Source organism: Mesoplodon mirus, assembly GCF_964341445.2.
Source record: "Mesoplodon mirus genome assembly, chromosome: 4".
Classification (NCBI taxonomy): Eukaryota; Metazoa; Chordata; class Mammalia; order Artiodactyla; family Ziphiidae; genus Mesoplodon; species Mesoplodon mirus.
The window spans coordinates 122,718,061-122,743,427 of NC_138979.1; the positions used below are offsets into that span (position 1 = coordinate 122,718,061).

At 40.9% G+C, this 25,367-nt stretch overlaps 1 protein-coding gene across 4 annotated transcripts in view; it reads left to right on the forward strand.

Annotated features, from left to right (window-relative positions):
* Positions 1 to 25,367, forward strand: part of AKAP6 (A-kinase anchoring protein 6) — a 607,701-nt gene that overhangs the window by 318,655 nt on the left and 263,679 nt on the right. For all 4 annotated transcript variants that reach the window (XM_082617945.1, XM_082617944.1, XM_082617947.1 and 1 more), the window contains one exon: positions 8,365 to 10,128. In XM_082617945.1, coding sequence (XP_082474071.1) covers positions 8,365 to 10,128 — 1,764 coding nt within the window. The remainder of the gene's footprint in view (positions 1 to 8,364; positions 10,129 to 25,367) is intronic.

Genomic DNA, 25,367 nt, shown 5'->3' on the forward strand with positions numbered 1-25,367 from the left:
GATAGATAGATAGATAGATAGATACCGTGTATAGATACATAGAGTGTGTGTGTATGTATATAGTCCCTTGGCTCTTGAAACCCAGTTTAGTGCTCTACTGTTGATTTTGTGGAAAATATGTATTATACAAGTTTAGAAGGCATTTATATAAATGTGGATTAAAAGGCCTTATAAAGAGTGTTGCATCTCATTAAGTTATTAATGTTTCAGTGGCTCCAACATTATCAACAACACAAAACAAATCTGGGCTTCTTCTCATAAATGATTTATATTTGTTGATTATTGTTTTTGTAATAATGATGCTCTTGCTGTGGCAAATTCCCTGCAGGCCCTGGAAGTTTCTGGGAATGAAAATCTACTGGGCTCACTTCTAACTTTAGGTCACAGTCTTTGTTTTCATTTAGCTTTTCCTAATATTGTGGCAATGAGGGAGGTGATACAGACTTTGGTAGAGTTCCTTTTAAAATCGTAGAATGAATATGTAGGTGTGTGAGATAGTCCTCAGATGCCATCCATCCCAAGTGGGATCCCTAGAAGGTCCCTGATTGGGACCCTTGTGGTTATGGAAAACTACACAGAATCCCAAACTAGTCAACTCTGCCCTAGATCTGGTGTTTAGGAGGAGGTGTATGCTAATGAGGTGGGAGATCAGAGATGGGGAAGGTTTGTCTAAACTCTGAAGAGACAGTACTTTAGATATCTACCTGGTATCTCCAATCTGTACATTCTTTTTTTGTTTCTACCCATGTGTTCTCCTGGCTCTGTCCAAAATCCAGTATTGATCAGTCATCAGATCTGCCCACTTCCAACCACTTAGCGGGGGCATTAGAAATCATTGAGTCAAACCAACTCATATTACATATTTATTTATTCATTCAATAAACATTTACTGATCACAACTCTGATTAGAGCTGGGGATAAGAAAGTGCTCTAGGGTTTATTGTTATTGTTGTTATTGCTGCTTTGTGAAATATGTTCATCATGTGTTTATTTGAACTTGTATTATTCACAAAGTGGTAGCCCAAGAAAGATGAAAAGCCATTGAGACTAACTAATTGTTACTGGCCACTATTTTCACAGCTATGTAGCGAGTTTATATTAAGTAGTACCCATCATGGGTCTCACAATGTGAGCTCAACAATTACTTACAGATTAGATTGAAAGCAATTTAGTGCATTTTCATGTTTGAAGTCAGTCTTTAGTCCTGTTGTAGAGATGCAGGAATGCGTTGTATGACGGGTAAAGGAACAGTGGATTCTCAACCATCTGCTTTGTGGACATTTCTCTGTGAATTGAAGCACTGTCTCCATTACCATCTTTCCTGAAGCAATGGATTCCTGATCCTATTTGTTAGTGTTATTTGTTTCTGTCAGCACACTGGAACTGGGGAAAGTAGGAAGAGAATTAGGATAAAATTCTCAGCTTTATCAGAATAAATTCAGCTGTGAAAGATTTATAGAATGAAGAGGGAGATGGCGTAAAACATGCTGATAAACTAGAATAGTAAATGTCCTTCCAGTGAAGGTAAATTCATTTTTCTCTTCTTGGAAGTCAGTTGAGTTTCATAGTCCATTAGATAATAGGTTTGGAAGTCAAGAAAGTGTCAAGTTCTCTTTCTGTCTGTACAAAAACAAAGTGAGTTTTATTCCTTTACTTAAATATGGAACAGACCATATCTTGTAAACAAATTGGCAAATGCCTTACTGAAACAAAACCAGCTGAACAAACAAAAAATACTTTAGGGCAAAGCTCCACATTGTGTAAAAAATGTGTTATACTGAAATTTTCTATATTTCAGATACTGTGATAAGCAATTTATATTTATTGTTTTATTTAGTAAGGAGAGTAATGGGTATTAAAAGTAGTTCCATTTCGATATTACTCATCCATAAAAAAGAATGAAAGATTGCCATTTGCAGCAACATGGATGGACCTAGAGATTATCATACTAATGAAAAGTAAGTCAGACAGAGAAGGACAAATACTATATGATTATCACTTATATGTGGAATATAAAAAATAATATAAATGAATTTATTCACAAAACAGAAACAGACTCAGAGACATAGAAAACAAACTTATGGTTACCAAAGGGGAAAGGGAGGGAGGAGGGATGAATTAGGAGTATGGGATTAACAGATACAAACCACTGTATATAAATTAGATAAAATAAGGATTTACTATATAGCACGGGGAAGTATATTCAGTATCTTGTAATAATCTATAATGGAAAAGAGACTGAAAAAATATATATGTAACTGAATCACTTTGCTGTACACCTGAAAATAACACAATATTGTAAATCAGCTATACGTCAATTTAAAAAAAATAGTTCCGGGCTTCCCTGGTGGTGCAATGGTTAAGAATCCGCCTGCCAATGTAGGGGACACGGGTTCGAGCCCTGGTCCAGGAAGATCCCACATGCCGCGGAGCAGCTAAGCCCGTGCACCACAACTACTGAGCCTGCTCTCTAGAGCCCGTGAGCCACAGCTCCTGAGTCCACGCGCCTAGAGCCTGTGCTCCGCAGCAAGAGAAGCCACCGCAATGAGAAGCCCGTGCACCGCCATGAATAGTAGCCCCTGCTCGCCACAACCAGAGAAAGCCCGAGCGCAGCAACGAAGACCCAACTTAGCCAAAAATAAATAAAATAAATAAATTTTTAAAAGTTCAATTTTATAGATAGAAAAACTGAATTTAAGAGAGGCCAAGCGAATGCTTAAGGGCATAAACCTAAGAATAATTAAATAAAACAAGCAAAACCAGCCCTTAACTGATCTCTTTGGTAAAAATAATAATAATTATTTCCTTCTTCCTTTCCTTCCTACTTTCCTTTCTACCTCCCCTAAATATTTATTGATTTCTTACTCTTTATAAGGCACTAGGCATTCAAAGATGAATAACACATGCTATTAAATGTTAGGAATCACTGTCATAATTTTGTTAGATCCTCAAACAGTTCTGGGAGGTTGGCAGGGCAAGTGCTGTTATCCTTATTTTACAGATGATATTATTGTATCTATCTTACAGATAAGAAGACTGAGGCTGAGAGAGGTAGTCACACAGGTAGTGATAACTGTTAATAGTAGTAACACAATAGCGAACATTGATTAAGAACTTACCATATGCCAGATGGTGTGGTAAGCACTTTACCTAAATGATACTCACCCTCTCAGTGGGAGCACATTGGTCCTTCCAGAGTACTCACATCATTGCACTTTGTGTGTTCTTCCATGAGCACTTATCACAGGGCAATTTATATTACGACAAAGTGTGTGCTAGATTTGAACTTCGTGATTGTTGACACCAGATTATAATCATCTCTGTATCTCCCACAGCACCTAGTTCGTATCGCTGTGTATAAAAGTCGATGACTTGAACTGAAGTAAATAATGCAGATAATAACTGCTTTAAGTGTGGAAGAGGGAGATATCACTGTAGGTTGGTTGACTGGGATTGATCATGGAGTTTAGTTATTTGACTCATAATTTCAGCCTGTAGAAAATGGAAATTGTCAAGAATTATTACTATAGTATAAATAAAAATATTGAAAGACTTTGTCTATTTTCCCTTTTCCCATGAGAAACTAAACTTTGCCTTGCTTCCCACTTCCCTATCATTGCTTGTTCCTCTTAGTCCACTGCTGCTGTCTGGAAGGCAGTCAGAATCAGAGCACCAACATGGGAGTGCTGAAAGGAATCTGAGCAAGGGCCTCGACCTTGTGGTCTGAGGACTCTGGGGGGCTGTAGCCTTCTTGTACAAGGTCTATGAATTTATATGTTAGTAATTGAAGCATAACAAACACCATGTAGTGAAATTAGGGGAGGAAGGGAAGAGAGGGGCATACAAAATTTTTTGCCGTAACCATAATTAAAACAGTGAAATTCTGTTTTCAACTCTTCTGAGTGAGGTCACTAAATCAGGGCATAAAGTCAACTCTGAAATGGCAGTGGACACTAATATAAACCTTGGGGGCATTTCAGTAGGGAGATCTTCAAATCTCTAAATTAGAAGTATCAAATCTCATGTTCAGCTGGTGACAGAATTCACTGTTAAACAAAGAAAGATCTGAGAAGGCATTTGGAATTAGAACTTAACTTATTTATGGGCAAGGAGCAAAGCAAAATTTCTTGTTTCAAATTAGGGAGGAAAAAGGGTTTCCTTGATGTCTGAGACAATATTGAAGCCAGCAGTAAAGTGAATAAATTGCTCACCAATAAAGTGAATAAGTTACCATCTCCATAAAACATAACCTTCATCTGAGAAACTGCTTCATAACATATTAAATGGGGGCCTGTCTGAGTTTGGACATTGCTAGGCTGCCATGACACAGCTAAAAGCACTACAAAATAAAATGTGGTATTTCTAAAATAAAAAGGCCAGTAAAAACAACATGCACTCTTCCCCCACCTCCATATCCACCTGTGACTTTATTACTTACATGCATTAGAAAACTATCTGGGAAGGTGGTCCAGTAGAAAGCAGTGGGACTAAAATATTAGTATTACTAAGCAATATTTTAAGAAATGAAACTCATTATTTATCGGCTCTGAGAAACTTCAGAGAACTTTATTTTTTTTAAATTGCCTCTGCACTGTGAAATGTAGAAAAATACTTTTGAGGAGTGCTCTTAAATAATAGCCAACTGTGTTAAAATATATGGGTAGATGCTTGCCACTTGGTCTTTAGGATATGAAATGCATATGCTATGTGCTGTTTTTTGTTTTTCAGGGAGGGATTTTTTTTTCACATTAAAAAATGCAGTATGAATTAAAACTAGTTACCCTTGAATGACAGTCAGCCATGCACAGCAGTAGTTGGCCTTATTGGGAACAGAACGGGAGAGGGCTCCCTTTGGAGCATTAAGTGTTTTTGAGTATGGTATTTTCTTTTCCAAACGAAGGACTGGCTAGGGAAGGGATCTTCAGGGGAAGACTTAATTAGGAAAAGGCATCCATACCCTATTATCTAGATGTCTTATGCCATATGTTCAGCTAACATCATTTATTGAGTACCTGTTATTTTTGAACAAGACAGTATCCCCTGGTCTTAACGTTCTGTGACCACCAAAATTGGGATCAAATACTTTCCCACGGTTATGGTATTCCTTGCCTGTCCAGAAGCAGGTAGCTGACATTTTCATGGGTCTAATTTTTACCTGAACTCTCACATCTCTTTTTTTCTATTCATCATAGGAACATTTTTCCTTAATGCCTCTTTGACCTCACTTAAGTAGGTACAGTGCTGTAAATTTGTGATAAAAATGATTAAAAATAATGTAAATTTCAAATAGTTAATAACTTAAATACTAACTTATGGGATAGCTTTGGAGCTTAATCGCTATTTATAGTACTATTTTTGTAAAGGAATAAGTTCTGAACATTGAACAACCAAATAAAAAAAATTTTAGTAAATACAACCTGCTTTTAAATTGGAATTTCCTCTATTATCCTCTTGAAAATTGCATGAACTGTGACTTTTGTTTGACTGGCTCATTCCTTGGTGTTTTGGGCTTCTGACTGTTTTCTTTAAAGATCCTGTTCCAGATATGAAGCATAAAAGCCAAACAATTCTAGTTAGACCATTTTTTGTTGATATTGGCAGTTAATATTGGTTTCTTACTTTGTGCAGTATAATTTAGCATAGGGACACCTCTCATTTTGATGAAACTTCCCCCCTTGATATATTTGATTAGTAAAAAAATACATAATAAGTCATAAGAGTAAGCATTCATTGAGTACCCATCCATGTGCCAGACTTGTGTCTTACATATTCTGTCTTCTTTAAGCCTCACAACAGCCCTATGGCATGGCTTATTGTTTCATTTTTACAGATGAGGGAAATGAGGCTTAGTGATATCAAGCTACTGGTTCCTGATCACATGAATAATTAGTGCTTGAGCTAGAATTTAACTCTGAGGTTTGGGCTTTTAATTACTGGAATCAATGAAAACTACATAATCAGAGGAATAAACTTCATGAAGGCATAGAGATACATTCCAAAATGTCTTCATTCATTCATTCATTCATTCAACAGATGTATTTTTGAATTCTGTGTAGCTCACTATGCTAAGTGTTGCAGGTATCCTGGAAAGTCAGCCATTTTCTATGTGATTTATACTCTTGTGGTGCTTACAAACTATTGGGATAAACAGATTAATCAAATAATCACAATAATATATATTTAAAGCTTTAGATAAATATTTAAAGGAAAAAAACATAGTTTTGGTTTTTTTTTGCTATACACGGGTCTCTCCCTGTTGTGGCCTCTCCCGTTGCGGAGCACAAGCTCCAGACGCGCAGGCTCAGCGACCATGGCTCACGGGCCCAGCCGCTCCACGGCATGTGGGATCTTCCCGGACCGGGGCACAAACCTGTGTCGCCTGCATTGGCAGGCGGACTCTCAACCACTGTGCCACCAGGGAAGCCCAAAACAGCATAGTTTTATGAGCACTTATAAGAAAAGATTCTGACTTAGGTGGGTGTTTGGAATCTTGCAGAAGTGAAGCTTGATCTGAGGTCTGAGGGGTGAGTAAAAATTAACTAGTTAAGGGTTTTACAGGTGGGAAGCTTTCTTGGCAGTGGAAATAGCATGTGCAAAGGCTCTGGGGCAGGAGGAACACATTCAAAAACTGGAAGGATGATACCGTAGCCGGGTGCAGCCAGGGAGGGGAGAGTGGCTTGAGAGAGGCCTCTTCATATCTGTTCTTAAAGGGTTTGGGTTTTAACCTAGCAGCAGGAAGTTAATAAAGGATTTTAAGCAGAGAAGTAATAGCATCAAGACTTGAAATTTGTAAAGGTTACTCTGGTGGCAATGTGCAGGACAAACTGGAGGAGAGGGTATGTCCGTTTAAAATAACATCCAGTGAATCAGAGAAAATTATGGCACAGGGGTCAAATTATGGGTCAGACAGCCTTTGTTTAAGGCTTAGCTCAGCCTTAGTCCCGAGGCTATGTCCTAGTTATGCACCTTCTTTTGGCTCAGGCTCCACTTACGTAAAACAGGGACAATCATACAGACCCCAGAAGAAAATTGTTTTGAGGATTAAATGAAAAAGTAGTAGTGGTAATCAACCACCCCCATTTATAAGATGAGGACATTGAGGCCTAGAAAGGTAAAATGAGGTTTTTCATCATTATTATTTATCTGGATGTTGTGGAATAAGAGTGAAGAGAGTAGGAGGTAAAGGCAAGGTAAAGGTCTGAAGGGAGAGAACAAAGCAAAACAAACAATTGACCCCCAAAACTTGATGTAAGGTCCTGGAAAGGCCAGATCTTGGGATAACCTGGTTGAAATGATACAGTGTCCTGCTCACCCCATTCCTCCTCCAGGAGAGCAGAGATCAGGGGATATAGCCACCCTTTACATTTCAGTTTTCTTCCTTCATCTCCTGAGGGCCTCAATTAGACCAGCTATCCTTCAGCCTGGTAGGCATGAAGGATTCCAGGGGCCCTTCTGCCCCGAACAGATCATCAAGTAAAAGTCTCCCCATTTGTTGTGTGATACCAGCACCTGCATTAGTAATGAGAAAAGAACCTGAATTATACAACTAAAGATTAAAAAATTAAAAACACTTACTTATAATACTATTTTTTAGCATAGGGGAATTTCAAATCAGCCTACCTTGAAGGAAGGTGGGCACTTGGCATCTAGCACACACAAATGGAAATGGGGGTGGGGGTGGAGGGTAGGGGAGAGTGCACACAGAGGGCGGGGATGGGGGCTAAGATGATACACTTTTGACTCATTAATTTTCTCCAGGATTTCCTCTGTTTACCTTTAAAAGGTGGCGACAAACAGAAGTTGGCCTTGAACTATTTTTGTTATGTATGCAAATTCAATAGTTCATCTTCTTGTGATTTGTGAATATATATTTAACACAACAGACTTACTATAATTAATTATTCTACTTTAAAATATTTACTGAGCATCTACTATGAGCCCACCACTGTGGTAGGTGATGGAGTGATAAGCAAAAGAGACATCCATGGAGATTTTACTCTCATATTATTTTGTTTTCAGAAATGTTATTACTTAAGGCATCACTTAAGAAATGCTTACTAAATGAAAAATATACCATTTTAAAATAGAAAGTTAGGGTAAGAATGGTTATTTTTGGCTTGGCCTTGACCATTTCTATCAAGGCTCTGTTCTCCAGATTAAAGAAAAATCCTTAAATATTTAAGAACAGGATACTATATAAAGCAATATGATAATTAATTGAATATGCCTTTCTGTATCTCAAACCAGAAGCAATTGAGATTGATGCATTTTTGACCTTTATAGTGGCCTCTGCTGAGATTTCATGTGAGCAGCAGTTGAATATAATGTTGCATTTACTGAAACCATTTCCGTTGTCTGTTTCAGGACCGGCTTGATGCTCTAACAGAAGTGGATGACTCAGGACAGTTAACTATCAAATGCTCTCAGAATTACTTGTCTCTGGATTGTGGCATTACTGCTTTCGAACTGTCTGACTACAGTCCAAGTGAGGATTTGCTCAGTGGCCTGGGTGATATGACCTCTAGCCAGGTCAAAACCAAACCCTTTGACTCTTGGAGCTACAGTGAAATGGAAAAGGAGTTCCCTGAGCTTATCCGAAGTGTTGGGTTACTTACGGTGGCTCCTGATGCGGTCCCTTCCAACTGCAGCAAAGCAGTTAGTGAGGAGGTGTCTCAGGTGTCTCTTTCAGCAGATGACAGAGGTGGATGTGAGGAAAACAGTGCGGCCACAGCGGAGGAGCAGCCAGGCTTAACGCAGGGGCCGTCATCTTCAGGGGAAGCTCTGACAAATGCTGGACAACCCTCTCTGGAGACTGTGAAGCAAGCATCTGATTCCTCTTCCCAACTTGGGGCAAAGAATCAACAGCCTCTTCCTTGTGAAAATGCAACCCCCAAGCGATCCATCAGAGATTGCTTTAATTATAACGAGGACTCTCCCACACAGCCCACGTTGCCCAAAAGAGGGCTTTTCCTTAAAGAGGAGACTTTTAAGAATAATCTGAAAGGCACTAGTGGAAAGAAGCAGGTGGTTGATCTCAAGCCTGAGATGAGCAGGAGCACCCCTTCCCTGGCAGACCCTCGTGACAGAGCTAAACTTTGCCTGGTGTTACAGTCTTCTTACCCCAACGGACCTTCTACTGCCAGCTGCTCATATGAGTGTTTGCACAAGGTGGGGGATGGGAATCTTGAAAACACAGTCACAAGTCACATTAAGGAGATCTCCTCCAGCCTGGGGAGGCTGAATGACCATAAAGAGAAACTTCGACTTAAAAAGCCTCACAAGACCGTAGAAGAGGTGCCTTCATGCCAGACACCTAAACGGGACCCCAGTTCAGGCAAGCAAGCCAAAACCACTAAGGGCTCAGCAGTGCCGAATGGAATTCCTTCTAGCACTTCCAAGGCCATAGAGGGGCCAGAAACAGATTCTGCTTCCATGTCCTCACTTGAGCCATATAACCAGAGTAGTTGGAATGCCAAATTGCCAGTGCAGTCAGAAACATCCAGTTCACCACCTTTTAGTCAAAGCAGTGAGTCCTCTGCTGGCTCAGACAACGTCACGTCTCCGGTACCCCTTCTTTCAGAACACAAAAGCAAAAAAAGCTACACCTCCTCCCCAAGTCACGTCACCAGGAACGGTCAGGTTGTGGAGGCCTGGTATGGCTCTGATGAGTACCTAGCACTGCCCTCTCACCTTAAGCAGACAGAAGTATTAGCTTTGAAGTTGGAAAACCTAACAAAGCTTCTGCCTCAGAAACCCAGGGGGGAAACCATTCAGAATATTGATGACTGGGAACTGTCTGAAATGAATTCAGATTCTGAGATCTATCCAACATACCATGTCAAGAAGAAGCATACAAGGCTAGGCAGGGTGTCTCCAAGCTCATCCAGTGATATAGCCTCTTCGCTCGGGGAGAGCATTGAATCTGGCCCCCTCAGTGACCTTCCTTCCGACGAGGAGTTGTGCGTGCCTCTCTCTGGCATGAAAAAATACATTGATGAGAAGTCAGAGAGAGCTTCATCCTCTGAGAAAAATGAGAGCCATTCCACTACAAAGTCTGCTTTAATTCAGAAACTGATGCAAGATATTCAACACCAAGACAACTATGAAGCCATATGGGAAAAAATAGAGGTAAGGGTGGTCTTCTTAATCTGAATGATTTCTTACCTGATTTTTGGAAGTATTGCTGGGAAAAGGTGAACTCTTCCCCACCCCATGATAAAATGTGTTGCTATTTTTGATAAACATAACCGATTCCCTAAAGAAAGAAGAAAAAACACACGATGATCACTGAGTTGTAACAGTGGCATCACTAGGAACTGCCCTTGTCCGTGCATTAGCTTGATGTGTCCCTGCTGGTATACATCTCTCTGTTGATATTGCTCAAACCTAACATGGCTCCTGATGAGTGGTGGACCCCCTTGAACAGAATACAAAATAAGGTAGAACAGTAGCTGTGCACACGCCAGTACCTCAGGAATACATGGATGGAAAGTTCCAGTTACCCTCAGTGCTTTTTTGATTTGTTGGTTCTAACCCCAGAATAGCTCTCACATCTCCAATATTAACTTCTTGTAGAAAAAGACCAGATATTTCTAATTTATCAGGAATTTTTTTCTTCAGTCTTCCTCCTCTGGCTAATAACCATGCTACCTATACTGTGTACCATCTATGGGCTCTGAGATTGGGGAGTTGATATTTTAGGTAAATCTGTACTTTTAGAACAAATTGTTATGTGATGAAATCTTTAAGGACAGACATCAAAATTCTCAGAATTCAGCTCCTTAATGTAAGCTGTGATTTAAGATACTGGATAAAAGTATAGTACATATGGACAGAATGACCTGGAGGAAGAAAATGAAGGTACATAAAACAAAGAGGGTAAAGCTAACAGCAATATATAATAATCGTAACATATATTAATAATTGTTTACTAAGTATTTATGTGTCCAACCCTCACAACAACCCTAATATTAACCCCATTTTACGTAGAGGAGACTGAGGCTGAGAGAGACCAGGCAGTCTGCTCTACAACCCATACTATTAACTAAATGCTCCCATGCCTCTCCATTAGGAAGTGACTAGTACGTACTACATGTAAATACTGTAGTATTGTAGAGAAGAAATAATATCAGTAGAGCTAGGATTTGCCTGGGAAGTTCTTGTGAAATAATAAACCTTCACTGGGGCTTTGAAGGATGTGCCAGGATGTAGAGAGAAGGAAGGTGGGCCTTTCAGGTAGAAGGAGCAAAAACCAAAACGCAGAGGTGGGTATTGGGAATGAGCATGGTATTGGGGTCCACAGCTGTCTTGACTGGAAGGTCAGTGAGCAGAGAGCAATAAAGGTTTCCATAAATTTAATAGACCTGGTAGCTGCAAGGCCCTGATGGCCAGACCAAGGCAGTTAGGATTTGTTTACCAGGCATCCATGGTAACTTCTCTGAAAGGGACTGAGAATAGTTATACAACTAACAATAACTCATGTTCCTTGGGCTCTTATTTTGTGCTGGTTCTGTGCTAAGGGCTTTACATGCCTTATTCTACTTAAGTCCTGGGAGGTAAGAACTTTTCAGATGAAGATGCTAAGGCAGACTGTGGTTAGGAAACATGCTCAAGGCCTCACAGCTAGTGAGTGCAGAGCCAGAATTTGAACCCAGAGCCGGCACACTTAAAGCAGTGTGTGCCATGGCCTCCAATAGCCTTTCTGGAAGCCCTAATTGGCAATAACAGGAAAGACGGTCATGGCAGCCATGGCGGTGACCAGTGCAGAGATGCCTGTGGCAGCCAGTGTTAGGGGCTGCTGTGATGGGGGATGGGCGAATGGGGGGCGCTGTTGATAAAGTGAATGGGATCCAGGAAACTGGTTCCAGCCCTTGCTCAGTCATTAAAGCCAGGAGTGGCCCACAGCTAATGCTGCTCCATTCTGGGCTTTGTTTCTTTTTTGTAAATAGAGATGTTTTAAGCAGATGATGGCTATTATACCAACTTCCAATGGAAGCATCCTTTTATTCCACAGTTGTACAAAGATGAAGCTAAGTTTTCAGTCTCTAGGGACTGGTGTAGTTTTTTTTTTTTTTTTTTTTTTTTTTTTGTGGTACACGGGCCTCACACTGCTGTGGCCTCTCCCGTTGCAGAGCACAGGCTCCGGATGCGCAGGCTCAGTGGCCATGGCTCACAGGCCCAGCTGCTCCACGGCATGTGGGATCTTCCCAGACCGGGGCACGAACCTGTGTCCCCTGCATCGGCAGGTGGACTCTCAACCACTGCGCCACCGGGGAAGCCCTGTAGTTTTAATAGAAGGAAACATTTGGATGGGTAGCTGCTTGAGGTGGAGGTGAGGCAGGTAATTTTTAAAAATGCGTGCACTGATATTGAGTATACGATGAAACTTTTAAGAGGAAATGTAGGCCATTGGAAATACTGTCTTAGAGTTGGGATATGAAATGAAACCTAAAAAGGGATTAAGCCCCTTCCTCAGCCCAACTTCCTTTCAATGCTTCAGGCAGGGGTGAATACAAATCCCCATGTCAGTTGACCTTGGGTATCACATTCTAGCTTTGACCTCCTCCATATAGTGACCCAGAAAACGTATTCAACCAGGAAAATATAACATAATAAGAGAGGGTATTATTTAACATCTTCCTTGTATCAGGCAAATACTTGGCACTTTACCTGAAGTAGTGCTCTCATAAGATTCTCAAAACAACCCTACAAGGTAGGTTTTATTATCTTACATTGACCACTTCTCTCCCTCTCCAGTGCTCCCGCTCTGGTCCTAGCCACCATCACTTCCTGCCTGGATTACTGAGGTAGTCTCCTAACTGGTTTCCCTGCTTCCGTTCTGCTCTCCTTACAGTCTATTCCCAACAAAGCAGCCAGAGTGATCCTTTTAAAACATAAATCAGGGATTTCCCTGGTGGTCCAGTGGTTAAGAATCCACCTTCCAATGCAGGGAATGCAGGTTCGATCTCTGTTCGGCTGTGGGGGGCGACTAAGATCCCACATGCCGCGGGGCAGCTAAGCCTGCACGCCACAACTACTGAGCCCGCGTGCTTCGATTAGAGGGCCCGCGAGCTGCAAACTACAGAGCCCACACATTCTGGAGCCCGTGCGCCACAACTAAGACCCAACACAGCCAAAAAAAACAAAAACATAAATCAGATCATGTCACCCCTCTGCTCAAAACTCTGCAACAGCTCCCATGGCATTCAGAGGTCCTACATGGACTGGTCCCCTGATTTCCTCTCTGACTCATTTCCAACTGCTCTTCCCCATGCTCACTTCACTCCATTCCCCCTGGACCCTTTGCCGTTCCTGGAACAAGCTGGGTACACCCCTGCCTTTCAGACCTTTGTCAGCTCCCTCTGGCTGCACATTCTCTGTCAGATGCATTTTTTTTCTAATTCCTCCACCTCTTCTGAGACTTGGTCAAATAATAATTTCTTAGAGAAGGTTACCTTGACCACCTTTTAAAAAGTGTGACCTAACTTCTTTTTCTTTTCTTCTATGGCTTTCACCATATTCTGTAATTTTATATAATTCTCTTATTTAGCATGTGTATTATTATTAATTTTTGTCTCCCCTTGCTAGACTGGGAGATCTGTGAAGGCAGACATTTTTATCTGTTTAGCTTGCTAATGAATCTCATGTACCTAGAACATTGCCAGCTACGTAGTAGGTGCTCAGTAAAGGTTGTTGAATGAAAGAATGAATGAGTCCCCATTTTGGAGTGGAGGAGAGGAGTTCAGGGAGATGAAATCACCTCTCCTAAGCTGCACAGCTAATAAGTCATAGAGCCATGCTTCAAGCCCTATCTGCTTTGCTCTTCCCACTAGATAAAGTCTTGGGAATAGAAGAATTCCCTGAGAGACTGAGGATAGATGGAGAAGAGAAGAGGAGGACAACTGACTTTCAAGTTTTAGCCCAGTTACGAGGCAGGAGTAAGGAAGAGGCCTAGTTGTGGGGACCAGGAAAGAACAGGATTCTCAGGTATTAAGTAAATGAAGGGAGAAGAGATGTTTAGTATGATGAACACTAGCTTCATTCTTTGCAAAATGGAGATCAAGAAGAATAAGGATAAAGAAAAAAAATAACCTTTAGATTTGTTTTAAAGAGTCAGTGAGGACCTTAGAACTCATCCTGGAAGACATGGCTCCATTAGGTTGGACTCATTGGTACCAAGTTAATGGATGCATGACGTAGCTGATTCCTTTTCTCCCCAGAGATATAAATGTCTTCAAATGCTAGATTATGGTGTCCCAGCTATAGTTCAGTGACTCAGCTGTTTGTTAGCATTTTATCTCAGAGACATCTATAACCCAATTTAAAAACTTCTTTGGTGCCAGCTAAGAATGTCCTTGCACATAAATTATTTCAGATTCATTGCAGCAAATATTTGTCTGAGTGCTTGATCTTTGTAACTAGGCTATGTAAAATTGCAGTCCAGTCTGTGGTAGCAGCACAAATACAGTCACCCTTGCTGCTGCCTAGAGGTAGAGCTGGGATGTGGTCAGTAATACCAGGTTAATGGGAATGTAGAAGAGGTTTGGTCCTGGGATTAGCTTGGCACTGATTTCTGCATTTCTTTTTCCAAGAGGTAAAATGGTCCAGATAGGATCCATCCTATCTTTCACCCTCATTTCGACCATATGTTGACACATCAATGATACCACACTGATGATGGCAGTCATTAAAGAAATATCATGTTGTCCTGTGTTCTCTTTTCCTTCTTCTTCCATTGTGGTAAAAAAACATAACATAAAATTTGCCTCCTAACCATTTTTAAGTGTACAGTTCAGTAGTAAGTGTATTCATATTGTTGTGAAACAGATCTCCAGAACTTTTTCATCTTGCAAATCTGAAACTCCATACCAATTAAACAACTGCCCTTTTCCCCTCTCCTCCAGCCCCTGTTAGGCACAATTCTACTTTTTGTTTCTATGAATTTGACTACTTTAGATGCATCATATAATTGGAATCATATAGTATTTGTCTTTTTGTGATTGGTTTGTTTCACTTAGCATAATGTCCTCAAGATTCATCCATGTTGTAACATATGACAGGATTTCCTTCCTTTTTAAGGGTGAATAATTCCACTGTATGTATATACCACATTTTGTTTACCCATTCATCTGTGGAGGGATATTTGACTTGCTTCCACTTCTTGGCTATTGTGAATAATGCTGTTATGAACATAGGTGTGCAAATACCTCTTCAAGACCCTGCTTTCAATTCTGTGGGTATATACCCAGAAATTGGATAGGATTGCTGCTGGACCATATGGTAGTTGTACTTTTAATTTTTTGAGAAATCACCATACCATTTTCCGTCATGGTTGCTCCATTTTACAATCCCAACAACAGTGCACAAGAGTTTCAGTTTCTCCATATCCTCATCAGCAATTGTTATTTTCTGGGTTTTTTTTTTTTTTTAAGATAGTAACCATCCTAATGGGTGTGAGGTAATATCTCATTATGCTTTATTGGAGTATAATTGCTTTACAATGGTGTGTTAGTTTCTGCTGTATAACAAAGTGAATCAGCTATACGTATACATATATACCCATATCCCCTCCCTCTTGCATTTCCCTCCCACCCTCCCTATCCCACCCCTCTAGGGGGTCACAGAGCACGGAGCTGATTTCCCTGTGATATGCGGCTGCTTCCCACTAGCTATCTATTTTACATTTGGATTTGGTAGTGTACATATGTCAATGCTACTCTCTCACTTTGTCCCAGCTTACCCTTTCCCCTCTCCATGTCCTCAAGTACATTCTCTACGTCTGCGTCTTTATTCCTGTCCTGCTCCTAGGTTCTTCAGAACCACTTTCTTTTTTAGATTCCATATATATGTGTTAGCATACGGTATTTGTTTTTCTCTTTCTGACTTACTTCACTCTGTATGACAGTCTCTAGGTCCATCCACCTCACTACAAATAACTCAATTTCGTTTCTTTTTATGGCTGAGTACTATTCCATTGTATATATTTGCCATATCTTCTTTAACCATTCATCTGTCGAGGGACACTTAGGTTGCTTCCATGTCCTGGCTATTGTCAATAGAGCTGCAGTGAACATTGTGGCACATCACTCTTTTGAATTATCTCATTATGATTTTGATTTGCGTTTCTCTGATGATTAGTGATGTTGAACATCTTTACATATGCTTGTTGGCCATTTGTAGATCCTCTTTGGAAGAATGTCTATTCAAGTATGTTGTCCACTTTTTAAATTGGGTTATTTGATTTTTTGTTGTTGAGTTGTAGGAGTTCTTTATATTCTGGATCTTAACCTTTTATTATATATTTGATTTGCAAACGTTTTCTCCCATTCCTTTTCACTCTGTTGATTGGGCCCTTTGATGCACAAAATTTTTAAAGGATGATGTGGCCCCATTTGTCTATTTTTGCTTTTGTTGGCTGTGCTTTTGGTGTCATATCCAAGAAATCATTGCCAAGACCCATGTCATGAGGCTTTTATTTTATGTTTTCTTTTAGGAGTTTTACAGTTCAAGTCTTAGGTTTAAGTCTTTGAGTTATTTTTTATTTTATCTCAGTGTGATTACCTCTTGTGCTTTAAAGATCTCACCCCTAGCTTTTTCGTGTGGTAGGACACAACTTCAAGAGACAAGATTCGTCTTTAGGAAGACACTTGGGAGTCACTCTTTTTAAAAAGTCCTGTCTGCCATTCTTTACTTGATTTGAAACACAGCTGTATTTTTCTTTATTTGTCCCCAGAGTAACTTATAATCAAGATCTGCTGTAAATTTAATTTTCACCTGCCTTTGATGTTTCTTTTATACCAACCACATAGCAGTTTTCCTAGAGTTGGTGGAGTGGTAGTCTGCACTTTGGTGTTTATAATGATCTCTTAAGAGCATCCTATCAGATAGGAAGCATTTTAAGGTTATTGGATTCTACTGTTCTTCACTGGCATTTCGTTTTGTATGCGCCTTTCCCTTATGCTAACCTTTTCCCTCACAGTTGCTAGTCTTCCTCCTATATCTGAATTCTCTCTCTTCCTTATATCTTCTCTCCTATTCTTTTTCTTTACTATTCTTCTGGAATATATAGTTTTCACTCTCTGGCACCTATTTTCCCTTTTAATTTCCTTCCCCAAGAGTATCTTCTACTTTCTTCCCCTGATGTTGTCCTAGAGATTCTCAGATTCCAAATATGAGAGGACTATGAGTTGGCTCTTCATCACCATTTGAGCTTGAACCCTTGATCTTCTCAGTACATTTCTTAGTCTTAGAAATATGTATCCAGAGGGTTGAGGAACTGTTTAGATGCAAGAATAAACAATTCAGTTTAAATATCAAGGAAGAAGCCACATTTTTAAAGAGTTGGGAAGGCTCAGCTTTGTAATTAAAATTGGAAGATTCAGGAGTCCTAAAAGATCACAAATTGAACATGAATTGATAGTACAGATCATTATTCAACAAGTGGTGTTAGTAGCAGAATGCTGTAGGAATCTGAATATTCTTCTTTATGCTATGAACAATCTAAAATTTTGTTTTAAATTCTGGACTTAGAATTTGAAAGAGGTAGGACAACATAATTCTAGGCTCTGTTTATTAAAGAAGATAATATTTGATAAGTCTCAAGTGGAAAGTTACACAATGGGAGAGCGAGGAAGGAAGATAACAAGTGTACCTAGACCAAGCATCACAGAAGGTGGACTACTTGAGCTGGACCTTGAATAATGAGTAGAATTTAGAAGAGATGAGAAGGCAGAATGTTAGTGACAGAAGCTTTGGTATAAGCTAAGGTTGAGGGCAAGAATGTTTAAGGTATATTTGGGAAATAGTAAAGGGTGTAGGCTAAACTGCTATAAACAAAGAGATCGGGCTTCCCTGGTGGCGCAGTGGTTGGAAGTCCGCCTGCCGATGCAGGGGACATGGGTTCGTGCCCCGGTCCGGGAGGATCCCACATGCCGCGGAGCGGCTGGGCCCGTGAGCCATGGCTGCTTAGCCTGTGCGTCCGGAGCCTGTGCTCCGCAATGGGAGAGGCCACAACAGTGAGAGGCCCACATATCGCCAAAAACAAAAACAAAAACAAAGAGATCCCCAAATACAATAAGATAGAAGGCTTTTTCTCTCTCACATAACAAGAGGTAGGCAGACAATCCAGGGAAGGTAGAGGCCATCTAGGGATTCAGGTGCTTTCTCCCTGTTGCTCTTGTACTATGGTGCACCAATGCTGTATCTGTGTTCCATCTCACCAGAAGGGGAACGTGGAGAGCACCCAGCTTTCTTCTCACAGACAGGACTTGGAAGTTGTACACATTTCTTCTGTTCACATCCCATTGGTCCAGACTTTGTCATATGGCATCACCTAACTGCAAAGGAGTCTGGGAAATTAGCCTCTAGGCTATGAACTTTAGGAGGGAGATGTTCTCTTAAACCAGTTGCTGGTTAGAATAGAGTTAGTTGAAGGGAAGGGGAATATAAAGTTAGAAAGAAAGGACCAAAATATGAACTTTGAATTCCAAGTGTTTACATAGCACAGACACAAAATAAATACCTGTCTAATGAATGCATGAATAAATGAATAAGTGAGTGAGTGAATGTATTATTCAGATTGAACTTTTTCCTTTAGACCAGGAGTTACAAACTAAAATGACTCTAAGAGGGGCAGACAGATAATATAAATGAGTCATACAGTCGGGTGGAAGTGGGGAGTGAAAGAGACTGAGTAACGGAGGGTAAGTGCCAGGTCTAGAGGGCAGCCAACTGCTCAGTTCCAAGTGATTGTTGCACGGGAGTGTGGGTGCTGTGTGGCAAGATCTTGCAATTTTTAAAAAGAAATAGCAAATCTGGGGCTTCCCTGGTGGCGCAGTGGTTGGGAGTCCGCCTGCCGATGCAGGGGACACGGGTTTGTGCCCCGGTCCGGGAGGATCCTGCATGCCGCGGAGCGGCTGGGCCTGCGCGTCCAGAGCCTGTGCTCCGCAACGGGAGAGGCCACAACAGTGAGAGGCCCGCGTACCGCAAAAAAAAAAAAAAAAAAGAAATAGCAAATCTGGGTTGTATGTGACATCTCCCAATTTGTTAATTTTTGGTCTGAACATTTAAAAACGGGCCAAATAAAACACATCCATAGGATAGGTTTAGCCTTCAAGTCACTAATTTGCAATCTTTCTGAAGAGGAGACATTACTTAAAATTTTTGGCTCAGGTGGTTGGTAGTTTAAGGTTAATCTGGCCATGGTGTGCTGGATACAGCTCTAGCGAAGTGGTTCTTGATTGTGGCTGCACAGTATAATCACTGGGGTACTTTGAAAAAAAAATCCAACTTCAGCCTCCACCCAGAGCTATTAAATCAGACTCTTGAGGGATAGGTATTTTTTAAAGCTCCTTCATGCATTTCTGATGTACAGTCAAGGTTGGTAGCTAATGCTCTAAGACTAATTTTGAAGGTTATTGCTAAAAGGGTCTGAACTGTGGTTTTGGAAGCCAACTAAGGAAAATAAAGAAACAGAGGTGGGCTTCCCTGGTGGCACAGTGGTTGAGAGTCCGCCTGCCGATGCAGGGGATTCGGGTTCGTGTCCCGGTCTGGGAAGATCCCACATGCCACGGAGTCGCTGGGCCCGTGAGCCATGGCCGTTGAGCCTGCGCGTCGGGAGCCTGTGCTCCGCAACGGGAGAGGCCACAACAGTGAGAGGCCCGCGTACTGCAAAAAAAAAAAAAAGAAAAAAAAGAAAAAAAAAAAGAAACAGAGGTGGGAGATGTTATAAAAGACAAATCAGTACAATTTTGTGGCTTTAAAAAAATGAGATAGTGGAGGAAGGGGGTCAAAAGAGTTGAGATTTCAAGCTGAGGTTTGGGGCAGGGAGATGTAAGGACTTTAATAAATGGTTCCAAGGGACATAAGAAATTAAGATACACAGTTGATGAACAGGGCAAAGGTAAATGTTATCTTATATGCAAATGCTGTGGCCAAATCCAAGTTGAGAATTCTCAATAACATTAAAAAATAAAGCTACACAGTTCTTTTTAAGGGTAATATTATATATATTTGTGTATAATTTATTTGTTGCAATGCCAGGAAGAAAACTGAATTAACATTACTAATGGATTTGTTGGGACAGTTGTCAAGGTCATTGCTCAAGGTTGCTGGAGAAGAACCATAGGGATCCAAAGCAAATACCTTCCTGGTTAACCCAGTAGGAATGTTTCAATCCTGCGTCAGTTTGGTTTCTGCAGAGCTTTAGCTGGGTCTCGAGCCTTTATCAATGGTGATTTAGCACCACCGTGAGGCTGCATCCAGTCAGTGCGTCTCGTTTTTACCTTCTGAAATGTATGCGGAAGGTGCAGTTTTTTGTTTGCAGTTTTAAACATTAAGATGAAAATAGTTCTTTGTTATTTTCTTGGTGTGAAAAAGCTATGATTAAATTACATTTTGCTGTGTCAAGATGATGAAAGTTTCTAACTGCATTTGACAGCAAATATTTCTATGATGATGAAAATCAAAAGAGGAATAAACTTAGTGTTGTATTTTTAAATTCAACTAAAATTATTATTAGGATATTAGTGAATTCTTCTTTATCCTTAAGCCTAGAGTAATGACTCTGTATTAGCTGTAGGATGTTTTAGAAAGGTAGCAATTAAAAAAACAAACAAAACCTTGACATATATTGCCTACTTATAACATGTCAGGCAAAAGATGCTAAAAGAGTTTTATTCACTTAACACATTTAATTCTCAAGAAAAAAAATCCTTCTTTGATGAAGACACTTTTATTATATCCTCATTTTACCAATGAGGACAGAGATATTATACATAGAGAAGTTAGTTATTTACTTAAAGGTACAAGACTTAAAAGCAGGAACTTTGGGCTCAATTCACAGCCCCCTACTGTTTAATTATGAAAACTAGAATAAGTTGCTGAAAGTTTACTGTTTAAATCTCCTAGTCTTTAAAATGGGATATTAATTATGTTTGTTACGCCATTACACAGATTATTGTATGAAATTACAAAGAGCAGCAGTTCATTGTAAACTCTAAAGGCTACATACATACTAGTCTTATCACTATTGTGACTTTTCCTATGAATTCAGGGAATAGCATCAACAATAATAGAAAGAACTAGAATAAGAATCTTAATCCTGCCCCTGTGTAGCATTGTGACCTTGGAAACTTAACCCCCAAGCCTCAGTTTCGAAAAATAAACATTAGTAAAGAAATTGAATTGGCTGACCTCTTAAGATACATCTCAGTTCTGAAATTTTATAAGAGACTAAGAGGCATAACTAAGAGATGCAGCCAGTTCTCTGCAAAATATTCACTGGAGACTTCCGGGTAAGATGGCGGAAGAGTAAGACGCGGAGATCACCTTCCTCCCCACGGATACACCAGAAATACAGCTACACGTGGAACAACTCCTACAGAACACCTACTGAACGCTGGCAGAAGACCCCAGACCTCCCAAAAGGCAAGAAACTCCCCACATACCTGGGTAGGGCAAAGCGGAGAGATCCCCACACAGAGGATCGGTGCCGAGCGGCACTCACCAGCCCGAGAGGCTTGTCTGCTCGCCCGCCGGGGCGCGCAGCGCTGGAAGCTGAGGCTCGGGCTTCGGTCAGAGCGCAGGGAGAGGACTGGGGCTGGCGGCGAGAACTCAGCGTGAAGGGGGCTAATGTGCCACAGCTAGCCGGCAGGGAGTCCGGGAAAACTCTGGAGCTGCCGAAGAGGCAAGAGACTTTTTCTTCCCTCTTGGTTTCCTGGTGCGCGAGGAGAGGGGATTAAGAGCGCTGCTTAAAGGGGCTCCACAGACGGGCGCGAGTCGCGACTGAAAGCGCGGAGCCCAGTGACGGGCGTGGGACGCTGGGGCTGCTGCTGCTGCCGCCGCCAACAAGCCTGTGTGCGAGCGCAGGTCACTGCCCACACCGCCCTTCCGGGAGCCTGTGCAGCCCGCCACTGCCGGGGTCCCGGGATCCAGGGGCGGCTTCCCTGGGAGAACGCACGGCGCGCCTCGGGCTGGTGCAACGTCACGCCGACCTCTGCCGCTGCAGGCTCGCCCCGCACTCCATGCCCCTCCCTCCCGCCTGGCCTGAGTGAGCAAGAGTCCCCGAAGCGGCTGCTCCTTTAACCCTGTCCTGTCTGAGCGAAGAACAGACGCCCTCCGGCGACCTACACGCAGAGGCGGGGCCAAATCCAAAGCTGAGACCCAGGAGCTGTGAGAACAAAGAAGAGAAAGGGAAACCTCTCCCAGCAGCCTCAGAAGCAGCGGATTAAAGCTCCACAATCAACTTGATGTACCCTGCATCTGTGGAATACATGAATAGACAACACATCATCCCAAATTGAGGAGCCTGGAGTCAGTGCTGTGCCTCTGAGGTGGGAGAGCCAACTTCAGGACACTGGTCCACAAGAGACCTCCCAGCTCCACATAATATCAAACGGCAAAAATCTTCCAGAGATCTCCATCTCAACAGCAGCACCCAGCTTCACTCAACGACCAGCAAGCTACAGTGCTGGACACCCTATGCCAAACAACTAGCAAGACAGGAACACAACGCCACCCATTAGCAGAGAGGTGGCCTAAAATCATAAAAAGTCCGCAGACACCCCAAAACACACCACCAGACGTGGACCTGCCCACCAGAAAGACAAGATCCAGCCTCATCCACCAGAACACAGGCACTAGTCCCCTCCACCAGGAAGCCTACACAACCCACTAGACCAACCTTAGCCACTGGGGACAGACACCAAAAACAACGGGAACTACGAACCGGCAGCCTGCAAAAAGGAGACCCCAAACACAGTAACATAAGCAAAATGAGAAGACAGAAAAACACACAGCAGGAGAAGGAGCAAGATAAAAACCCACCAGACCTAACAAATGAAGAGGTAATAGGCAGTCTACCTGAAAAAGAATTCAGAATAATGATGGTAAAGATGATCCAAGATTCTATTTCCCAGATCCAAAATCTTGGAAATAGAATAGACAAAATGCAAGAAACAGTTAACAAGGACCTAGAAGAACTAAAGATGAATCAAGCATCGATTAAAAACACAATACATGAAATAAAAAATACTCTAGATGGGATCAATAGCAGAATAACTGAGGCAGAAGAACGGATAAGTGAGGTGGAAGATAAAATAGTGGAAATAACTGCTGCAGAGCAAAATAAAGAAAAAAGAATGAAAAGAACAGAGGACAGTCTCAGAGACCTCTGGGACAACATTAAACGCACCAACATTCGAATTATAGGGGTTCCAGAAGAAGAAGAGAAAAAGAAAGGGACTGAGAAAATATTTGAAGAGATTATAGTTGAAAACTTCCCTAATATGGGAAAGGAAATAGTTAATCAAGTCCAGGAGGCACAGAGAGTCCCATACAGAATAAATCCAAGGAGAAATACGCCAAGACACATATTAATCAAACTGTCAAAAATTAAACACAAAGAAATCATATTAAAAGCAGCAAGGCAAAAACAACAAATAACACACAAGGGAATCCCCATCAGGATAACAGCTGATCTCTCAGCAGAAACTCTACAAGCCAGAAGGGAGTGGCAGGACATAATTAAAGTGATGAAGGAGAAAAACCTGCAACCAAGATTACTCTACCCAGCAAGGATCTCATTCAGATTTGATGGAGAAATTAAAACGTTTACAGACAAGCAAAAGCTGAGAGAGTTCAGCACCACCAAACCAGCTTTACAACAAATGCTAAAGGAACTTCTCTAGGCAAGAAACACAACAGAAGTAAAAGACCTACAATAACGAACCCAAAACAATTAAGAAAATGGGAATAGGAACATACATATCGATAATTACCTTAAATGTAAATGGACTAAATGCTCCCACCAAAAGATACAGATTGACTGAATGGATACAAAAACAAGACCCATATATATGCTGTCTACAAGAGACCCACTTCAGACCTAGAGACACATACAGACTGAAAGTAAGGGGATGGAAAAAGATATTCCATGCAAATGGAAATCAAAAGAAAGCTGGAGTAGCAATTCTCATATCAGACAAAATAGACTTTAAAATAAAGACTACTAGAAGAGACAAAGAAGGACACTACATAATGATCAAGGGATCGATCCAAGAAGAAGATATAACAATTGTAAATATTTATGCACCCAACATAAGAGCACCTCAATACATAAGGCAAATACTAACAGCCATAAAAGGAGAAATCGACAGTAACACAATCATAGTAGGGGACTTTAACACCCCACTTTCACCAATGGACAGATCATCCAAAATGAAAATAAATAAGGAAACACAAGCTTTAAATGATACATTAAACAAGATGGACTTAATTGATATTTATAGGACATTCCATCCAAAAACAACAGAATACACATTTTTCTCAAGTGCTCATGGAACATTCTCCAGGATAGATCATATCTTGGGTCACAAATCAAGCCTTGGTAAATTTAAGAAAATTGAAATTGTATCAAGTATCTTTTCCGACCACAATGCTATGAGACTAGATATCAATTACAGGAAAAGAGCTGTAAAAAATACAAACACATGGAGGCTAAACAATACACTACTTAATAACGAAGTGATCACTGAAGAAATCAAAGAGGAAATTAAAAAATACCTAGAAACAAATGACAATGGAGACACGACGACCCAAAACCTATGGGATGCAGCAAAAGCAGTTCTAAGAGGGAAGTTTATAGCAATACAATCCCACCTTAAGAAACAGGAAACATCTCGAATAAACAACCTAACCTTGCACCTAAAGCAATTAGAGAAAGAAGAACAAAAACATCCCAAAGTTAGCAGAAGGAAAGAAATCATAAAAATCAGATCAGAAATAAATGAAAAAGAAATGAAGGAAACGATAGCAAAGATCAATAAAACTAAAAGCTGGTTCTTTGAGAAGATAAACAAAATTGATAAACCATTAGCCAGACTCATCAAGAAAAAAAGGGAGAAGACTCAAATCAATAGAATTAGAAATGAAAAAGGAGAAGTAACAACTGACACTGCAGAAATACAAAAGATCATGAGAGATTACTATAAGCAACTCTATGCCAATAAAATGGACAACCTGGAAGAAATGGACAAATTCTTAGAAATGCACAACCTGCCGAGACTGAACCAGGAAGAAATAGAAAATATGAACAGACCAATCACAAGCACTGAAATTGAAACTGTGATAAAAAATCTTCCAACAAACAAAAGCCCAGGACCAGATGGCTTCACAGGCGAATTCTATCAAGCATTTAGAGAAGAGCTAACACCTATCCTTCTGAAACTCTTCCAAAATATAGCAGAGGGAGGAACACTCCCAAACTCATTCTACGAGGCCACCATCACCTTGATACCAAAACCAGACAAGGATGTCACAAAGAAAGAAAACTACAGGCCAATATCACTGATGAACATAGATGCAAAAAT